This window comes from Patiria miniata, unplaced genomic scaffold (assembly GCF_015706575.1).
Source record: "Patiria miniata isolate m_02_andy unplaced genomic scaffold, ASM1570657v1 HiC_scaffold_19, whole genome shotgun sequence".
Classification (NCBI taxonomy): domain Eukaryota; kingdom Metazoa; phylum Echinodermata; class Asteroidea; order Valvatida; family Asterinidae; genus Patiria; species Patiria miniata.
The window spans coordinates 2,385,803-2,402,903 of NW_024037057.1; the positions used below are offsets into that span (position 1 = coordinate 2,385,803).

The 17,101-nt window shown below is 39.2% G+C and overlaps 1 protein-coding gene across 1 annotated transcript; it reads right to left on the reverse strand.

The window, feature by feature from the left end:
- Window positions 1-6,300: 6,300 nt before the first annotated feature.
- LOC119726007 (lactadherin-like) lies at window positions 6,301-13,325 on the reverse strand. Its single transcript, XM_038197627.1, has 5 exons — window positions 13,278-13,325; window positions 10,609-10,875; window positions 9,613-9,760; window positions 7,550-7,721; window positions 6,301-6,557 (listed from the first exon to the last, which is right to left on the reverse strand). Exons 1-5 carry the CDS (start codon window positions 13,321-13,323, stop codon window positions 6,408-6,410), a joined length of 783 nt encoding a protein of 260 aa, XP_038053555.1. The 5' UTR covers window positions 13,324-13,325; the 3' UTR covers window positions 6,301-6,407.
- Between the last annotated feature and the right edge of the window lie 3,776 nt (window positions 13,326-17,101).

Sequence of the window (17,101 nt, forward strand, 5' to 3'; positions counted from 1 at the left end):
CCACGTTGTACGGTTTGTTCAAGATGGAGGACGTTCGCGAGACTTCGACGGTGTGGGGGTTGGCAGAACTCACCGGGTGCGTTTCAAAATAAAAAGAAAATATTAAGAGGGGATCCATACGAGGTTGCCATCCAACTAGATGTTGAAAGTCATCTTACATAAATTGGCTGGTCTTACCTTTTTTCTTTTTTTTCTTTTTTTTTTGCTTTTTGGTTTACTTTTTGTAAAGCCCGGTTCATACTCGGCGCGAAAGTGAACGCGAATTTGTGAAGTCACGGCATGTATTCGCGCTGCGAATTTGTAAAAGTTGAGCACATTTCAACTTAGGCGAATTTCGCAGCGAACGTTTGATGACGTCAAATTCGCTTCGCATTTGCATTCGCGTGGAGTATGAACCGGGCTTAAAGCGCTTAGAAACAATGCGTATGAAGCGCTATATAAATGTTAATTATTTTTTTATTATTGTAACCTTATTTTCATACTGACCACACTTTTCGTGTGGTATGTGCAATTGGTCACGACTGTATACGTCTGCGGGAATTCAGTTTGGATGAGTGGGTTTGAAAACGTCGTATTAAATATATGTATAGTACTAATCTATGCACAAAGGGTCACCTGATTAGCAATGCTGCTGTGCAAAATAAAAGAAACGAAGGCGCACAGTGTGACCGGCTAGAATAAACTGGCAATAATTTGCAGCTATTTTATAATTATACGGAGTGGAAGGTCACTTTGTCCCATGCTCTGCAGCTTTGTGCGGGTAGGCGGAAGTAAAGCTTATCACTGTTATTTCGGCGGTGTACTATATGAACCTAGCAACCAGTTGTGTAAAAAAAAATGAACAACTCGTGTAATATCTTACACAAGTTATGTAAACAACAGTTTACACAACAGGTTGCTAGGTTCATATAGTACACAACCGTTTGATATTTACACAACCGAAAAAGTTTGTCACCAGCCAAGGCAACCTGCCCATCAATTCGGAAAGTGGTCTACCATCATAGCGCCCCGACGTGTATGTCCGGTTCTTAACTCTGGCTAGTTTGTTGGCTTCGGAGAAGAGCAATCTACTATGGGTAACCTTGTACCTATATAAGTTGACCTATAGGAGCTGCAACGTATGCAAGATTTCTGGCAGAATTCTGCAAACATGGATATTTGACAGAAAAAAAAAAGCTTCAATCTTTTCAAACAGACCGTCACATAACGGGAAAGGTTGGCTGGTCTAGGTGCTAAGGTTCACTGGGAACCGGACTTTGTCCTGACGCCACCGCGTTTAGCCTGAAATTTATGCAATTTCATAACATCTTTATGTTACTATAGATTGTTTATAACGTATTTTAAACCTTACTTAAGGCTATACTACAACATCTATGTGTGATTTTAAGTGTTTATAGTGTACATGTATTTTGAGTAAATCTGGAGAATTTGGCAATTGATCTCACGTCTTTTAAATCTCTGTATGTACTGGGTATATAAACAGATGAAAGTTACAGGTGTATTGGGATTTATTTATGGTTCTTGGGGAGTGGGGTGGGTTTTTAGATGGTTTGTATTTTAAGAACAATTACCTTTTAATGGTCAAGGGACAAGCGATGTCACACGTCATTTTTAAACAAGATAATACAATTTTTTAACTCGGGATTTATGTTCCATTTTAAATCTGTTTATCAATACAGCGTCTGTTTTAATTTAGGGTTTTAATTTTGTGTGGTTTTAATTTCTTGTGTTATTGTTAGTAATGTATTCAGTATGTCTTTTTTTGTGGTTGTTTTTGTAATTTTTGTCGTTATTATATCATGTTTTTATGTAATCCAGGGCCCCCAACGAGAACAGTTCATTGAAAACTGATGGGGCTACCCTGGTAAAATAACACGAGAAAAAATAAAACATCAATAAATAAATAAATAGTGTGACCGGCTAGAATAAACTGTCAATAATTTGAAGCCATTTTTATAATTATACGGAGTGGAAGGTCGCTTTGTCCCATGCTCTGCAGCTTTCTGCGGGTAGGCGGAAGTAAAGCATGAAGAATAAATGATCCGGTATAGTTTGTCACCAGCCAAGGCAACCTGCCCATCCATTCGGAAAGTGGTATACCATCATAGCGCTCCGACGTGTAAGTCCGGTTTTTAACTCTGGCTATTTTGTTGGACTCGGGGAAGAGCATTCTAATACGGGTAACCTTGTACCTAAATGAGTTAACTTATAGGAGCTGCAACGTATGCAACAATTTCCTTTTGTCTTGTTATTTTCATAACTTGGCTTATTATGATGAAAGACAATAAACAGCTGCTGTGAAAAAAATACAAAATTTAATGTAGATTTTGAAAATATTGCAACTTCGTCACTATAATAACAACATATACTGAAAACAGTTTCTGATACTGTACTTTACAACTGAGTGGTAGAGAAAAAACCCGAAAATCCTTTGCTAGAGTAGTCAGTGTTCAGTTCATTCCAATAGGTCCATAGACCCCCTAGAACTATTAGGGCATGTGATCGGTGTATACGCAAAAGAACCCATTCAATGGAGAAAACACTGTGCATCCAGTGTCTTAATTACATAATAAACAATACTAGGATCATGTGATTCATTCATTCATTCATTCATTCTTTATTTTCCACATAATTGGTGTCTACGCAATATATGTATGTACGAAAAGAAAAGTAAATGTGGATGGAGGTCCCCAAAAAGCAACTGCTTGTCGAGAAGGGATCCCTTTTAATATCAATTAACAATTGCATGAACAATTTGCATTACAACTTAATACACATACAATAAGACAATAAATAAATAAGAATTTGGCAGGTTTTTGATGAATCTGACAGATTTTGGAATTGCATTTAGCAGAATTTGGCCATGACCTTACGGTCACCCTGACCCTCATGCTTGACTGTATTCTTGGCGAGAGTGGTACGAGCAAACGATTGATGATATTTGTTACACTGTTTGGTAAAATGCTGATGCATTTCTTCATTTTTTGTAAACATAGAATAAATGAGGTTAGGTTATTTATTATGAATAAGTTGGTGCATGAATGTCCAAAGCCGAAGAGAATAAATATCATTTACTGTAAGAAGAATAAAAAAAGATTAGCATGTATATGTGCATAGATCTACATGTCTTCAAACTATTACTACATGTATCACATAAATAGAAAGGTAAATACAAATGTATTGGGTGTCTTTAGCTTCAACACTTAGTGCAATAAGTATGGCCTTTATAATGACTAATAACGCTTTAAACGTGTACTGAATGTGTAAAAGTGGTTCGAGCACTATGCATGTGTTTATAATGTGTATATATCAATGAGAAATCACAACGAGATTATAAATCGCCGTAGAAAATTCCCATTAAAACATAAGAAATATACATAATACTTTAAATCACGCACATGAATTATCTTTGATGAATAAAGAATATCTCTAGACGGAATAAGAGTCAACTTGGTTCTATTATAATTGAACAATGGTTCAATTCTTTGCTTGGAAATAGAAAGTGTGGATACATGTGATCTGCCTTTAGGGCGCCCTACTTGCTGTCTGGTGATAAGGCCTTCATGAATATAAATTACAAGAGGGCGCTCTTAAGCTCAACCTATGGTTGCTGCTTTCTGACACACCTATGACACAGCATACTATGCACCTAAATTCGTCACCGTTTTCACGAAGAGCCCCATACGTGGATTTTGAAGAAAAAAGCGTTTTCGAGATACTCGCCAAAGAAGTTTCTCTTATTTTAAAATCGCAACAAAATACTGCTTTGCAACAACTTTGTGCAGTCAGGAAACATTCACATGATCTTATGAGTGGTAAAATTTTACGTGAACACAGTAATTTGAAATAACACAATAGTTAATAAGCGGAAGTTCATGAGTAAAGATTAGTAAAGATAAGTGTCTCTTCGTGAAAACGAAAATTCAAGTGTTGTACATTTTGGCCTTTTTTGTTCAATGTGTTTTGAAGGGGTGCGCGTGTGTATGCGCGCGCAGCGGAGTATGTAACAAACATAATGTGGCTCTTCGTGAAAACGAAAATCTCAGTTGACCAACTAATACTTCGTTTTTCCGTGCAATAGGTTTTGTAAGCGTTCAAAGGGCCAAAATATATGTGGCTCTTCGTGAAACGCAAAATGCAATTATCGAGATGTCTTCCCCTCGCATCCTTAATGTAATTAGGAAATTAATGGTGTTTTACTTACAGAAACATTTCAAAATGGTTAAGTACAATGTTTTAAAGCAAAATAGTGAAAACATCGAAAACGAAAAAAATTGTAATTTTTGACATATGTGTCTATTCACAAAAACGATGACGAATTATTGTAGGACTTTTTGATATCGTGAACTGAATTTTCAGCAAAATATCACAGTAAATAGAATGCTTACAAATATAAAGGAAATGCCTTATGTCTGGTTTGACTGGTACAAATGCCAACACGACCGCAGATTTGTGACGTCGCACTGCAAATTCGCAGAGAACGTTTCCCGATGCAAACAAAAAACTCGGCAATCGCATTCGCGTGAAGTGTAAACCGGCATTTACTCGAACAATTATATCATTAAGAATAATTGAATTGCCGATATGTTTTTCCACAATGGGAGGTTTTTGAGTCGTTGGTGGTAGCAAACAAAACTGTTCCTTTCAATTGTTTACTTAACGTTAAAGCTAAAGCGCGCGCATGCTGAATATGACGCAAACAATGGACAAAAGGCCGCTGTGTCTGCTGCCACCAACGTCTTAAATATATCCAATTCACTTCAATATTTTTGAGTTGATGTGTTTGTAAATTTTATATCACGTATAGCATTTCATGATTTTAAAATCGAACAGTGCGTAGAACCAATATATAAAAGTTCGATTAAGAGAACATGTATGTTTGAAATACAAATAGGCGCTACATCTATCCAAAAGATATACATTTTGTACAAGGCTAATGTTATTTTTTAGCACATAGTTCGCTTTCACTTTTCGTGATGTTATTTTTTGGTCAGATAGGCATACATAAACACATTCTGATTGACTGACTGACCCACCGACCGACCGACTGACCGACCGACTGAAGGATTGATGGATTGATTGATTGATTAATTGATTAATTGATTTAATGCAGGGGCGTAAATGCCGGGGGGACTGGGGTATAGATCGTCGCTTTGCTCACAAAGTGACCAAAACCTCGAAAATCGATAATTATTCGATTTTGAGTTGTTCTAGCCATTTTATTATAGTTGTCTCAAGGAACAATTTGACCAAGTTTCAAGGCAAAATGTTGTTTACTTTCTTAATTATTGTAAACAAACAATTGACAAAAAAGCCTGAAATCGGTGATTTTCATTTTTACGAAGTGTAAAAAAGTGTAAAATAGTCTCACGAAGTGACAAAAAGTCACCTCGTGAGCAGGGCCAAAAATTATACATTGGTCTACACGCGGCAGGATGGGAGCGTACACGCGCGCGCGAACGATGTTGAAAAAGAACAGACGCGCGCGCGCTCAACTGTCGTGACGCGCAAAAGTAACAAGTTTGTTGCGACGAAAAAATACAAATAAGTAAAGCCTCCGCGATTCATGATCCCACGAAGTGACAAAAACTGTGTACAAAGTAATTGGCAAAATATGGGAGCCAAAGTATTATGTTTTCACGAAGTGCAAAAACGTTTTATTAATGAATTACTGTTTAATTACGAACTATTTTTGACAAACAACTATGAATTAACAAAGAGCAAATCATATCCTATCGGACAATGCAAACATTTCCGAATTATGTTACTGCAAAGTGGTCGAAAATGTCTTTTGAAAAAATAAATAACTTCAAATGCGATTATCTCAGTATGAACTTTGTCAATGTTTGAGGTTTTTGTCACTTCGTGAGCAAAGCGACGAGATACCCTCCCCCCCCCCTTTTTTTTAGACCGGGGGATGGGCTATTAAATCATCCTCCCGTACTTTTTCGTGATGAGGAAAACAAAATGCGGATTTTGAGTTATTGTTCGAACATCTTAACAACCCAAATGTATTCAATAGCACTACAAAATGGAGAAACAAAGTACAAAGGCTTTTAAAATGCGCCCATTTGATGTAAGCGCGAGTATACATGTTGATATACATCTATATCCTGAAGAACGTCCCCTAGTGTATCGTTGTGTCCAGGCCCCCCCCCCCCCCCCCACCTCCCAATTTTCGAATTTCCACTGCCGGGACATTTTTGGATTTTGGTCATCCCCCATCTCCCCCTCCCCCCCCCCCGAGGTTTACGCCACTGATTGATTGATAGATTTTTCAGATATATTAGATAAATACAGCATATACCATCAATCTTAACATTTTCTACATGCCTCCTTTTTTTAGTTGTATTCCATGACCATTCGTCAGCGCTGCCCAACAAAATCACCTGATTGATGCAGCTGAATTAATCACGGCGACATCCAAGCACCTCCAATCGCAGGGCAAAGAGAATACCATTTTTATCAGTGGGCTCAATACGCACTACCGTAGCCTCCACACTCTCACCAAACAGGTTAGTGACCGGGGTGTAGGTATCATTGTTACCAATGAAAACCTGAAATGAAAACCAATACAATGAACGCAAGTTGGTAGCCGGTTGGTAACCATCTGGTTACCAGTTGGTAACGAGTTGGTAACCAGTTGTTTTAGACCAAGACTATCTAAAGGGCGGGAAATATTAACGAACGGGGTCGTTGTTCGAAAGACAAGTTTAAAAAACCGTGATATTTTATTACATGTGTCCAGGGTAAGACCATTTTTTTCAGTTCAAAAAATCATGCCACATGGGCTACGATTCGGCTGGGCTCCATGAGATTCTAGTTCAGCTGCATTGCTCTTTTTTTAACAAAAACCTCTCATGACTACCCTTTCTACAAGATAATGTGTAGCATACCTCTTATCTGAATATGCTTTATTGTCAATATGATAATCAGGCACTATTCAGAATGGCTAAATGGTTGCATAAGTATGGAACCGAACATAGCCGTACAGAAGAACTTATTAAACAAGCAGGAGCGGATCTAGCTTTCATGATACGGAGGGGGGGGGGTAATATTAATGTGGGGTAGGTACTATGTAAACACCGCAATCGTGGACCTAGGACACAAGGGTTAGGGCACAAACAATACGTCCACGATTGACCGTTAGTCCACTATTTACATTCGCGTACAAAACCAATGAGAGCTGTTGCTAAATAGTTTAAGTACAAACAAGGGAATGAGGATAAGGGATAATAGGGGGTCCACGATTTCCGGTGTTTACACAGATGAAATGCACGTCTTGCACAAGGTCGGATCCGGATGCTTGCCCTGGGGGAAAATGAACTGTACGATGCTTTCTCCTGCATTCTAAGGCAATTTGAGAATACCTTTGGGAAATTTAGCATTCCGTTTATTATTTGTGGCTCCATTTGACTACTTTCATAACAAGTAAGCGGCTGAACGGGGGTAGAGAGTAATGGTTACGTTGATAATATGTTTCATTTTATAAAAGTTACATATAAAATTACCTTACAGCAAGACTAAGTGAAAGAAGATTTATTTTTACCTTGATGTTTCCGTTTGCATCTTTCAAGTGTTCATAGTCAGATGAGGGCTGCTTCTTATACGCCACCTTGTACTGCTTGATATAACTGCCGTAGCCGGAGCCCTGTGTGATGACCCCAGATAGCACTGTACTCTGGACGAGGTCCACCTCGACCCATGGATTGGTATCGCCACTGTACACAAAGTGAAGGGAGGATGAGGAACAATGAAATAACAGTACCCCGCACATAAGGGCGTATTCATCCATTCAAACCGTGGACGAAAAATTCCAATAAACGAAAGAGAACAACATCGTCCACGATTCTTAGCATACGTCCGCGATTGGGGTCTTGTACCAAACATATGGGAGTCTTCTTAAAAAGTTAAAGAGTACAAACAACAGAGGGACAATAGGACGTTTACGATTACGTTAGTGTGGTTGTGAGAATGGATCTAAAAATCGAATAGAGTTATTGAAACTCGTTACAGTGTTCATGTCAGGTAAGCATACTGGTTTGGCTTCGGCCTGAGATGTGTAACTTTTAATACTAAAAAAAATATATAAAAAAAAAACCTCAACTGGTGCAATTCGTCGTCGTTTTCACGAAGGGACGGGCTGGTCAAAATTGACCATGTTTTCGATTTCGATTTTTTTTCTCTACAGGGTGTCCAGATAAAAAATGTGCATGAAAAAAAATCGCTGATTTTCTCAAAAGTTGGTCAGACTAGCTAATCAAATCTTACAGCATTTTCAAGCCTAAGTTCTTGTTTATACCTGGTAAAAAAAATCAAGAAAATCCAACCATGCAAACCAGATATATCTTTGATTCGGTAAGGCTATGTATTTTTCGAGCTGCACAATGTAATTTCAACACTTAGTATTTGCTGGTATATACATGTACCAATTATTGGGTTTTTGGTGTGTGTTGCTCGAAATATTGCATGGCCTTTATGTAAAAAGATTTCATTTGTAAACAAATAAAAGAAGAAACAGCAGAGCAAGAGGGTGTATGTTTGATTGTTCATCGAAGAAGATTATTCAAAAGCACACGGTTACTGCTGTAATTGCAAATTACTCGAGCGTCAACAATGTATAAACCCTTTTCACGTTCTGAATGAACGATATCTCTGGTTTGCATTGATGGATTTTCTTTAAATTTCAACCAGTTATAAACAAGACCATAGGCTTTAAAATATATCACATAAAATTAAAATTTGATTAGTTAGTATGTCCACCTTTTGAGCAAATCCTTCATGCACAATATTTATTGGGACATGCGCTGTATACAAGCAAATAAGTTTGGAAATTACATTGTGCAGGTTGAAGAATAAATGGCCTTACCAGATACAATAGTTTATATCTCTGGTTTGCATTGTTTAATTTTCTTGATTTTTGCACCAATGAAGACCATAGGCTTGAAAATGCTATAAAATTTGATCAGCTTGTCTGACCAAAGTTTGAGAAAAATGGCGATTTATTCGTGCAATATTGTTTGTTGCGACAAAAAAAAGAGACACGAACATGCCTGCTTGTAATTGAACGCGTACCTAACGTATGGCACGGAGAGTCGTAAAAGTAGGTCAACTGCGATTTTTGTTTTCAAAAAGGGACGGATATCTTTGTTACATTCTCAGCTGCGCGCGTAAACAAGTGCACCCCTTCCCTATAGAAAAACACATGGAACAAGAAGGTCATAGCTGTGGAAAACTGGGATTTTCGTTTTCACAAAGGGACGGGCATCTTTACTCACTAATATTGGCCAATTAACCACTGTGTTAAATGTTATTACCGGGTTTAAATTAAAGTTTACCTATCAACAAATTTTGTGAAGTTTTCCTTACTGCATAAAGTTGTTGCAAAGTAGTAGTTTTTGCAGTTTTAAAATAGGAGAAACTTCTCTTGCGATTATCTCGAAAACGGTTTTTCTTCAACATCCACAAGCGTGTCCCTTCGTAAAAACGGTGACGAATTAGATGTTTATTAATTCATCCCGTTCAGGAGCGTTTTGTGGCATTGACATGATGCAGAGTGAATAAAGATATGAGAGTGGAGTGCAGGGTGTGGAATTTCCCGTTGGTACCCACTATGCAGATAACCATCTGTTATTATTGTTGAGGCGTGCAGCACTGGCAGGAAAATACGCAGAGTTGAAACAACTGGATGCAGTGATGCGATCATCTGGGATTGTCCCATCCTCCATACCTAGGGGTCGCGGACTGGAACACCCTGTTGGTAATAACCGAGTAAAATAAACGAAGCTGATAGTGATACTAGTAAATATATGTGCATGGACTGATACCGTGTGAAGGTTAAAGGGACATTACGACCTGAAATCCCCGAAAATTTCATGTTTTGGATTGTTTACTAAGCCTGCACTATTTAAAATATCTAGTTGAAAGGAAACTAAGCTAATGTCTTGTTCCCGAGAAATTAACAGGGAAAACGGTTGTTTACATCGTACACGTTTTTTTCTGTCTAGTCGTTTTCATTCCATGTACGATACACGTTGTCTGTTCACTTTAATTACACGCAGCACCAATGCACACATTGGTTGTAAACAACCCGGGTTTCTTACACGTCCGCAGAAGGTAAACACTTTACGGATGGATTCACAACGAGCAATGAACAGCCCGACTTGTTTGGATCGCAAAAGTGGACCCCGACATTCGTTCTCGCACGAATATCACAATAATAGCACAAACTGGCCAGCTTTTAAAGGATAGTTGTATGGATGTTTGTATTCTACTTTAAAAAGTTCTTTCAGAATAACATCATTTTGTTCAAAAATGCGTTTTGTAGTCCAATTAGGCGTATTCCAGGCCGTAGTGTCCCTTTAATTTAAATCCGAAGTTTTTTGTTTTGCAATAAACGCAGCACTTTCAAGACACTTTTACCTTATAAATCTGAATGATAATAAGTTTTTGAAAATATGCACAAAATCTAAATATCGCACTGAAAAAATATGTTCCGATTGGTTAAAGACATTAACGATCTAATTTAAGAACCACCGAAGTGACGTCCGGATGCTTCATTAACCTTGTTTTGTTTTAGTCATATGGAAACGAGTTACCGTGCGGCTTTAGAATCATACTTCTCACCTGTATTGTTCCCTGTCAGCGCACAGTTGAAGTAGGCTTGAATTTCGTCAGAATCCTCGCCGAGGAAAAGCTCGTCCAGGTAGTAGGGCGCCCCCTGGCGGTATGACGAAGCGGGGATTTGCATCCCACCGAGACGTACAGCGGTGCATTGGCACGGATCTTTGTACGGTAAGAACCACCGGGGTGGGGTACCAGATTGTGGGCTGTACTCTGACCCGATGAGGCAGACTGGATGACATGAGACCATCACTGTAATGTCAGTGTGTGAGGAAATTATAACACCATGAACGTTTTTTTTTTTTTAGGTTTTTAGTTGTTATAGATTTGACACCGTTGAAGGGCGCAACATGTATTTGGTTGGGGGCGCCTTGATGGACACCCAATGACACTAGGGGGCGCTGTTATGATATAGATGTACATAAAGTGTATACAAATTGCAAAACGTGTGCTTCTATAATGAAGGAGCGAACTGAAGGGTCAACAAAGTGAGAGACCTTCTGAGCACATGCCCTGAAAATATATATAGAACAGTCTCAGAAAAGCGACATAATATTCTAACAGAATGAGGTTCTCGGGATGATGCCAGGTTTAGTCCAAGGGACGCCAAAAAATCATTTTGATTTCTTTTTCTTTTTTAGGGGGGGGGGGGGGGCAGGTGCGTGGGAAACCACATCTCCTGCCAAACTATAGTGTGTGTATAATTCATCAGTGTTTTCCAGTGCCTTGTTGAGAATAAACCAGGTTTCCCAACTCAATCAGTTCAAGCAAAATAGAATTCAAATACTTCATTAAATAATCATCAACAAGTTAAAGGCTTAGAGGATAATTGAAAATGGAGGGGAAATTATTGACAAACATATCACAATATAAAGGGCCCATTACCCACAACCGGGTCTTAGGTTGTAACGGTCACTACACACATGTAAGGCTCGGATAACTTCACGGGATGAGATTATTGATTCAGAATGAACAGTTATGCTTGATCTATTTCGAGATTACGATAATTGGGAATCACATTGATGGTCAGCCATCTTTGATTATATCCCAGCATGCTTTGTTCATGCAGTTATGACGTCACGAACGGTAGTACTCAGTCAAGTCGTTCGTATCAGTCACCATGTCATGTCGTTTTCTATTCCAGTCGTATCAAGCCCGTTATATTGTAGCCAGTTTGTGGGAAAGTATAAAATACGTCACTTACCCCCCCCCCCCCACCCCCCGCTGCTGTCGATTAGTGTAGTAATTTTGGTTCCAATTGTACAAGTCTCCTGAGCTCCATACTTGCTAATTTTGTAAAGTAAAAGCACTAGATGGCATTTTAGCAAGAATGGTTCCACATGACAGAACAGAGACAAAGCCATGCTGATTACCACACACAAACAACCTATGAGGCATATAGCTTTGCCTTGTTCTAAACGCAAAAATGGTGCAGACCATTTTGACAACCAATAAGAATCGTCCACCTTCAACGCGCCAATACGTATAGCCAATCAAATATCGCCACTGCGCAGCACACGCGGTATCTATGTGATATCTATATACCATGTAAATTCCTGCCTAAAAAAGTGAGATTTTCGATTTGCAGTGTTTTTAAATGTTCATCCCTCGATTTGTTCAATATTTATTTTAAGGTATGAAACACTCTGATTCCTGAAAATATCTACAGAGGAAAACGTTTAAAATTACGTTCTTGAAAATGTGATTTTTTAGAGAAAGTTGTATAATTAATAATGAATATGTTTTATTTCATGTTTTATGTCATTATGAAGTAGAAAAATCCACATTTTGCACGTCTATCCAACTTGCATGTCTGCAAAAGAGGTGCACGGCTGGGAACAGAATCATCCGGAAAAAAATTATCGGATATTTTTCCAATAGTTTGTTAAGAATCCAATGATACAAATGTTGTGTTATTTAAAATTGAACGTATTTATTGCCACATTGACGTGATGATTTCAACGACTGCAGGACAGTGAGCGAAACGCAAGCAGTTATACCATGTAGTAGTAAGATTAAAGTACAACTTTTCAACTATGCAATTCGACAAACACTCAATATTTCGACTTTCAGATATCTTGCTACAATTTGGACCATTCAATTAAAAAAAAAAAATTACCAACGCTTAAACAAAGGATTTTCGGAGTTGATTTTTTTCAAATCTTTTTCTTCTCATTTCTTGCATAATCTTAATGACACTCTTTATTTTCTAGTCAGAACATTAAACAGATGGGTCATTTCGTTATAACAGATAGAACAAAAAGTTCAATGCTATAACATGCCTCCTTCTGTTTCACAACGCTCACTACAGATCGGATCAATTGAAATTACGTGCATTTTGTTTTATTTCCAATGATAACACCACTCAAAATCATTAAAATACGAAAAATGAAAACCCAACCTGTTGAATTTAAGCTCAGTGGATATTACATTTTCGAGGAAAAAAAACAGTGACAAAAAACATACACAAAACCTTCGATCACGACACACGATTCCGTCTATAGCACTCTATTTGCGAAATAAGTCAACTGACTGATTGATACAAATCACCTTCATTGCTTTATTTCTTGTAATTGACAGCTTCTAGTCAGACGGAATAATTTAACGGGGTGTTTAGTACCAGAATTCGATTTTTCATTTATAACTTTGCTTACCAATGAGTGCCGACATCAACATGAGAGGAAACACCGCACCGTCCATTCCGTCAGATGTAGCGAGGATCGAGTGCTTGATTGTAGATGGCACACACGCCTACCAGACGAAGTCATCAATACACGCTTTCATCGCGGGAGTATAATTAGTATAATGATGTTTATAACCATAGGGGTAGCCAGCGGGGGGGGGGGGGATTCTGTCAGATGTAGCGAGGATCGAGTGCTTGATTGTAGATGGCACACACGCCTACCAGACGAAGACCATCAATACACGCTTTCATCGCGGGAGTATAATTAGTATAATGATGTTTATAATCATAGGGGTAGCAAGCGGGGGGGGGGGGGGGTGTTAAGGGGGGTATCCCCCCAATATTTTGTAAAGACTGCCTTTTTCCATTCAAATTCCCTTTTTTCCACGGGCTTACCCCCAATAATTTGTAAACAGTGCCCTTTTCAAAAAAGAAGTGGTGCCCTTTTTGTGGCATCTGCCGTTTTGGGAGCCTTTTTCAGAATTTCGCACATGAACCGCCCTGAGAAGCACCATGTATTGGCCCTTTGTGTGCATAATTGTCTGTTTTGAACAGCGCCCCCATCAGTATTGCCCCCATCAGATGGTCAGATCCCCCCCCCCCCCGTTTTTTTGATTTTACGGAGGCCAAGTGTCCGGAGAAGAAAAAACTTGTCTACATTTCACAACGGATGTGTGTGCAAGTGCCCTTTTCAAAACAATTACCCCCCCCCCAATAAAAACGACCGTGCTACGTCCCTGATAATCATGTGACGTATGGCGTCTGGTTGTACGTTCTGATGTAGCCTCGACAACGGCGGTCAAGCTTGTTCCCTACACAAGCTTGTTCCCGCTACCGCACACCGTTTCGCGACATTCTAGTTGTACTCTACCATTAGCAACAACGACCCTTCCTTGTACTTTGTGTGCACGTACGTACGCCCCACACACGTCCCCACACAGTAAGTCGAGGCGGGTGACAGCTTTGACGCAACGGTATGTGCTCCATATGATAATTAGTACGCGCTATAGTACAGTCTTCTCTCTTTGGATAATGGCTGACCAAAAAAAATAAATATTTATTTACTGCATAATGCAACTAAATGTTATTACACCTGACGGTCTGTGGTAATAATTTTGTAAAACACCCCATTAAAATCTGAAGAAAAAAAAATATGCATAGTTTGGGTGAAAATGATAACAAAATTACACCTTTAAAAAGCGGCGAGCGGTACAAACCGCGCACCGGCAAATAATGATTTCAGCGTGCACGGATGGCCACGTTGGGGCCGTCCAATGACAGAGGCACCGGCCCGGCTTGCGCCATGCGGTAAAACACGCTGCGTTTTCTCGGTCAGCGGCAAAAAGGCGCTCACGCTATTGAATCTCTATCGCTGTCAATAGGGACATGAGGAAAAAAATTATCTCTTTTTCAGCTTATTACGTAAGGCTGAATTTAAATTGTACGTAGGACTATATACGTCGTACATACGACTTATATGTTAACAGGGTACGACATATGTGTCTTACGTATGACTTATAATGTCGACAGGGTACGACATATATGTGTTACGTATGACTTATATTTCGACAGGGTACGACATATATGTTGTAGGTAAGACTTATATGTCGACATGGTACGAAACGACTTTGTCGTATATACAAATGAATCAATACCTCGTATGTAAAACATATGAATTTTAACCCGTACGTACGAGTTGTATTCGTATGTACGACATATGTTGGATCTTGTGCGTACGACTTGTACCCGGTATGTACGACGAATGAATTGTAACTCGTATGACTTGTATGTCATATGTACGACTTACATGTCATACGTACGACTTACATATCGTAGGTATGTCGTAGGTATGACATGACGGTCGCACTACGAATTCAAATACATACGAATTGCCTGTAAAGTATCAAAGTAAAAAAAAAAAACCGATGGCTAGTTTCTTACAGTTAGTTCGTACAATGGGGTGGATGCGACATGACTCATAGGTACGAGTTAACCTGCATGTGATTAAATGGGTACTATTTGACCAAGGTACGAGTTGACCTGTGCCCTACATTTGCTGTCTGAATGTCAAGGGCAGGTACGGTAGCGGCGTATACGATGTTGCTCCGACAACAGCATCGGCGGATAAGTCATTCTGTCTGGAACTGTCCAATTCGCAATACATTGGAAATGGTATCATCACCTTTAATTTTGTTTAACAAGTGTTCATTCATATGGCAGCATATTTGATTTGTTTGGGAAAAAAATGGAGAGAGAGTTAGAAAGTGGGATTGAAACACCTAGACTGTTGCCAATATTTTTGAGTGAACCAACATACGTGCACGGTGTATACTATGCTAACATGAATATGTATGTAGCGCGTCAAAGTTTACAGGCTTTGATTGGATATCGTGTTATATATGGCAATCAGGAACTCTTTCCCGAATTCGGCCACACACACACACCGTCGTTTTTTGCTATGCTTCCGAGGATTGGCTTTGTGTTTTCCTTTGTCCCTGTAATATAACACTCTCCCATAGACTAAGCACACAAACCTGCGTTCGAGGACAATAGGCACCTTCCTTCGAGGATCAATGGCCCCTTTGTGCTCCTTTTGTTGTCTGTCCTCAGGCGTAATGCCATGCAGGAACACCCAGACACACCCACACACACATAAGGAATTTGCCACGGTTGCGTCAAGGCTATCATCCGCCTCGACTTAATGCACGGCTGTGCTGGAATTTACTACCTTAAGGAGACATGCACACAATAGGAAACAAAAGATTGTATACGTCTCCGCAAGAACATTTCTATAGATGAATACGTCTCCACAAGAATTTCACGAAATAGATATATGGATTTTACTCAAAAACTAGGAATTTCCAAGGTAGGTTGATCCGTCGCAAATGGAAGAGTTTTAGAAAAATTTTAGTCCAAATTTCAGCCCAGGAAATTAATTCTGGTTAAAATAAGAGCATTTTGAAACTTTAATTTCAAACACGAAAACTGTACTACACGAGAACAAAGAAATGTCTCCACAGGAATACAAATTCCAGAATGGGTGTTTACGAATGTGTGTGGGGCGTACATACGTGCAGACAACGCGCAAGCAAGTGTCGTTGAGGCTATTAAACAAGTACTAGTGTGCACAGCGCGGTGTAAGCTAAACAGCCTTGATCAAGGCTAGTTTTGATGGTGCGCGCTTTGCTGGGAAAAGCGCTGTTGTTAAGGAGAGTCACTATGGAGGGGGAATCGAGCGGAGATTACAGCTGAAAATGAAGAGCTGGAATAACCAGCAGCAATTGACTGCTACAGAAATCAATTGATAGGCGCATTATTTAACTCATTAAACATGTACAATCTCAAATATAAGTTATAAAAAAGAACATTACAAAAACATCACTTGAAACATATAGTTCTTGAGATAAAAACGAGTGCGAGTGCACAATAAGCTTTTGCCGTGTTGAATGAAGTTTTGCATGAAAGTCTTGCATGGAATATACCAAAATGATCCCTGCCAGAGCTTAAAAATACGTTGCCGAAAAATGCGACGCCGCTGGCACATATTGAACACCATACTTTTGGTCCATTTTCTGGGCAGACACACAGACAGACAGACCAACCAACCACCAAGTGGCATGTAGAAGCTCCTACCAGACCTTAACAAATGATCGCTTACTCTGTCCCTCGAGTGGTCGATATTTGCGCCTTTTCATCTGGAAGAGTCCATTAGCATGATGAGATTCAGCTGCAGTAATTGCTTGAGTTCGCGTCGGTGTGCCATTTTGTAGATCTCCTCAACTAAAGTAATTGGAA

Bases quoted from the DNA above. Each gene is read 5' to 3' on its own strand.
- LOC119726007 (XM_038197627.1), bottom strand. From the start codon at position 13,323: ATGGACGGTGCGGTGTTTCCTCTCATGTTGATGTCGGCACTCATTG. The intron at 10,876-13,277 runs GTAAGCAAAGTT...CTGACATTACAG, and splicing joins GTTGATGTCGGCACTCATTG to TGATGGTCTCATGTCATCCA. The intron at 7,722-9,612 runs GTGGGTACCAAC...CTTTGTGTACAG, and splicing joins AACAGATGGTTATCTGCATA to TGGCGATACCAATCCATGGG.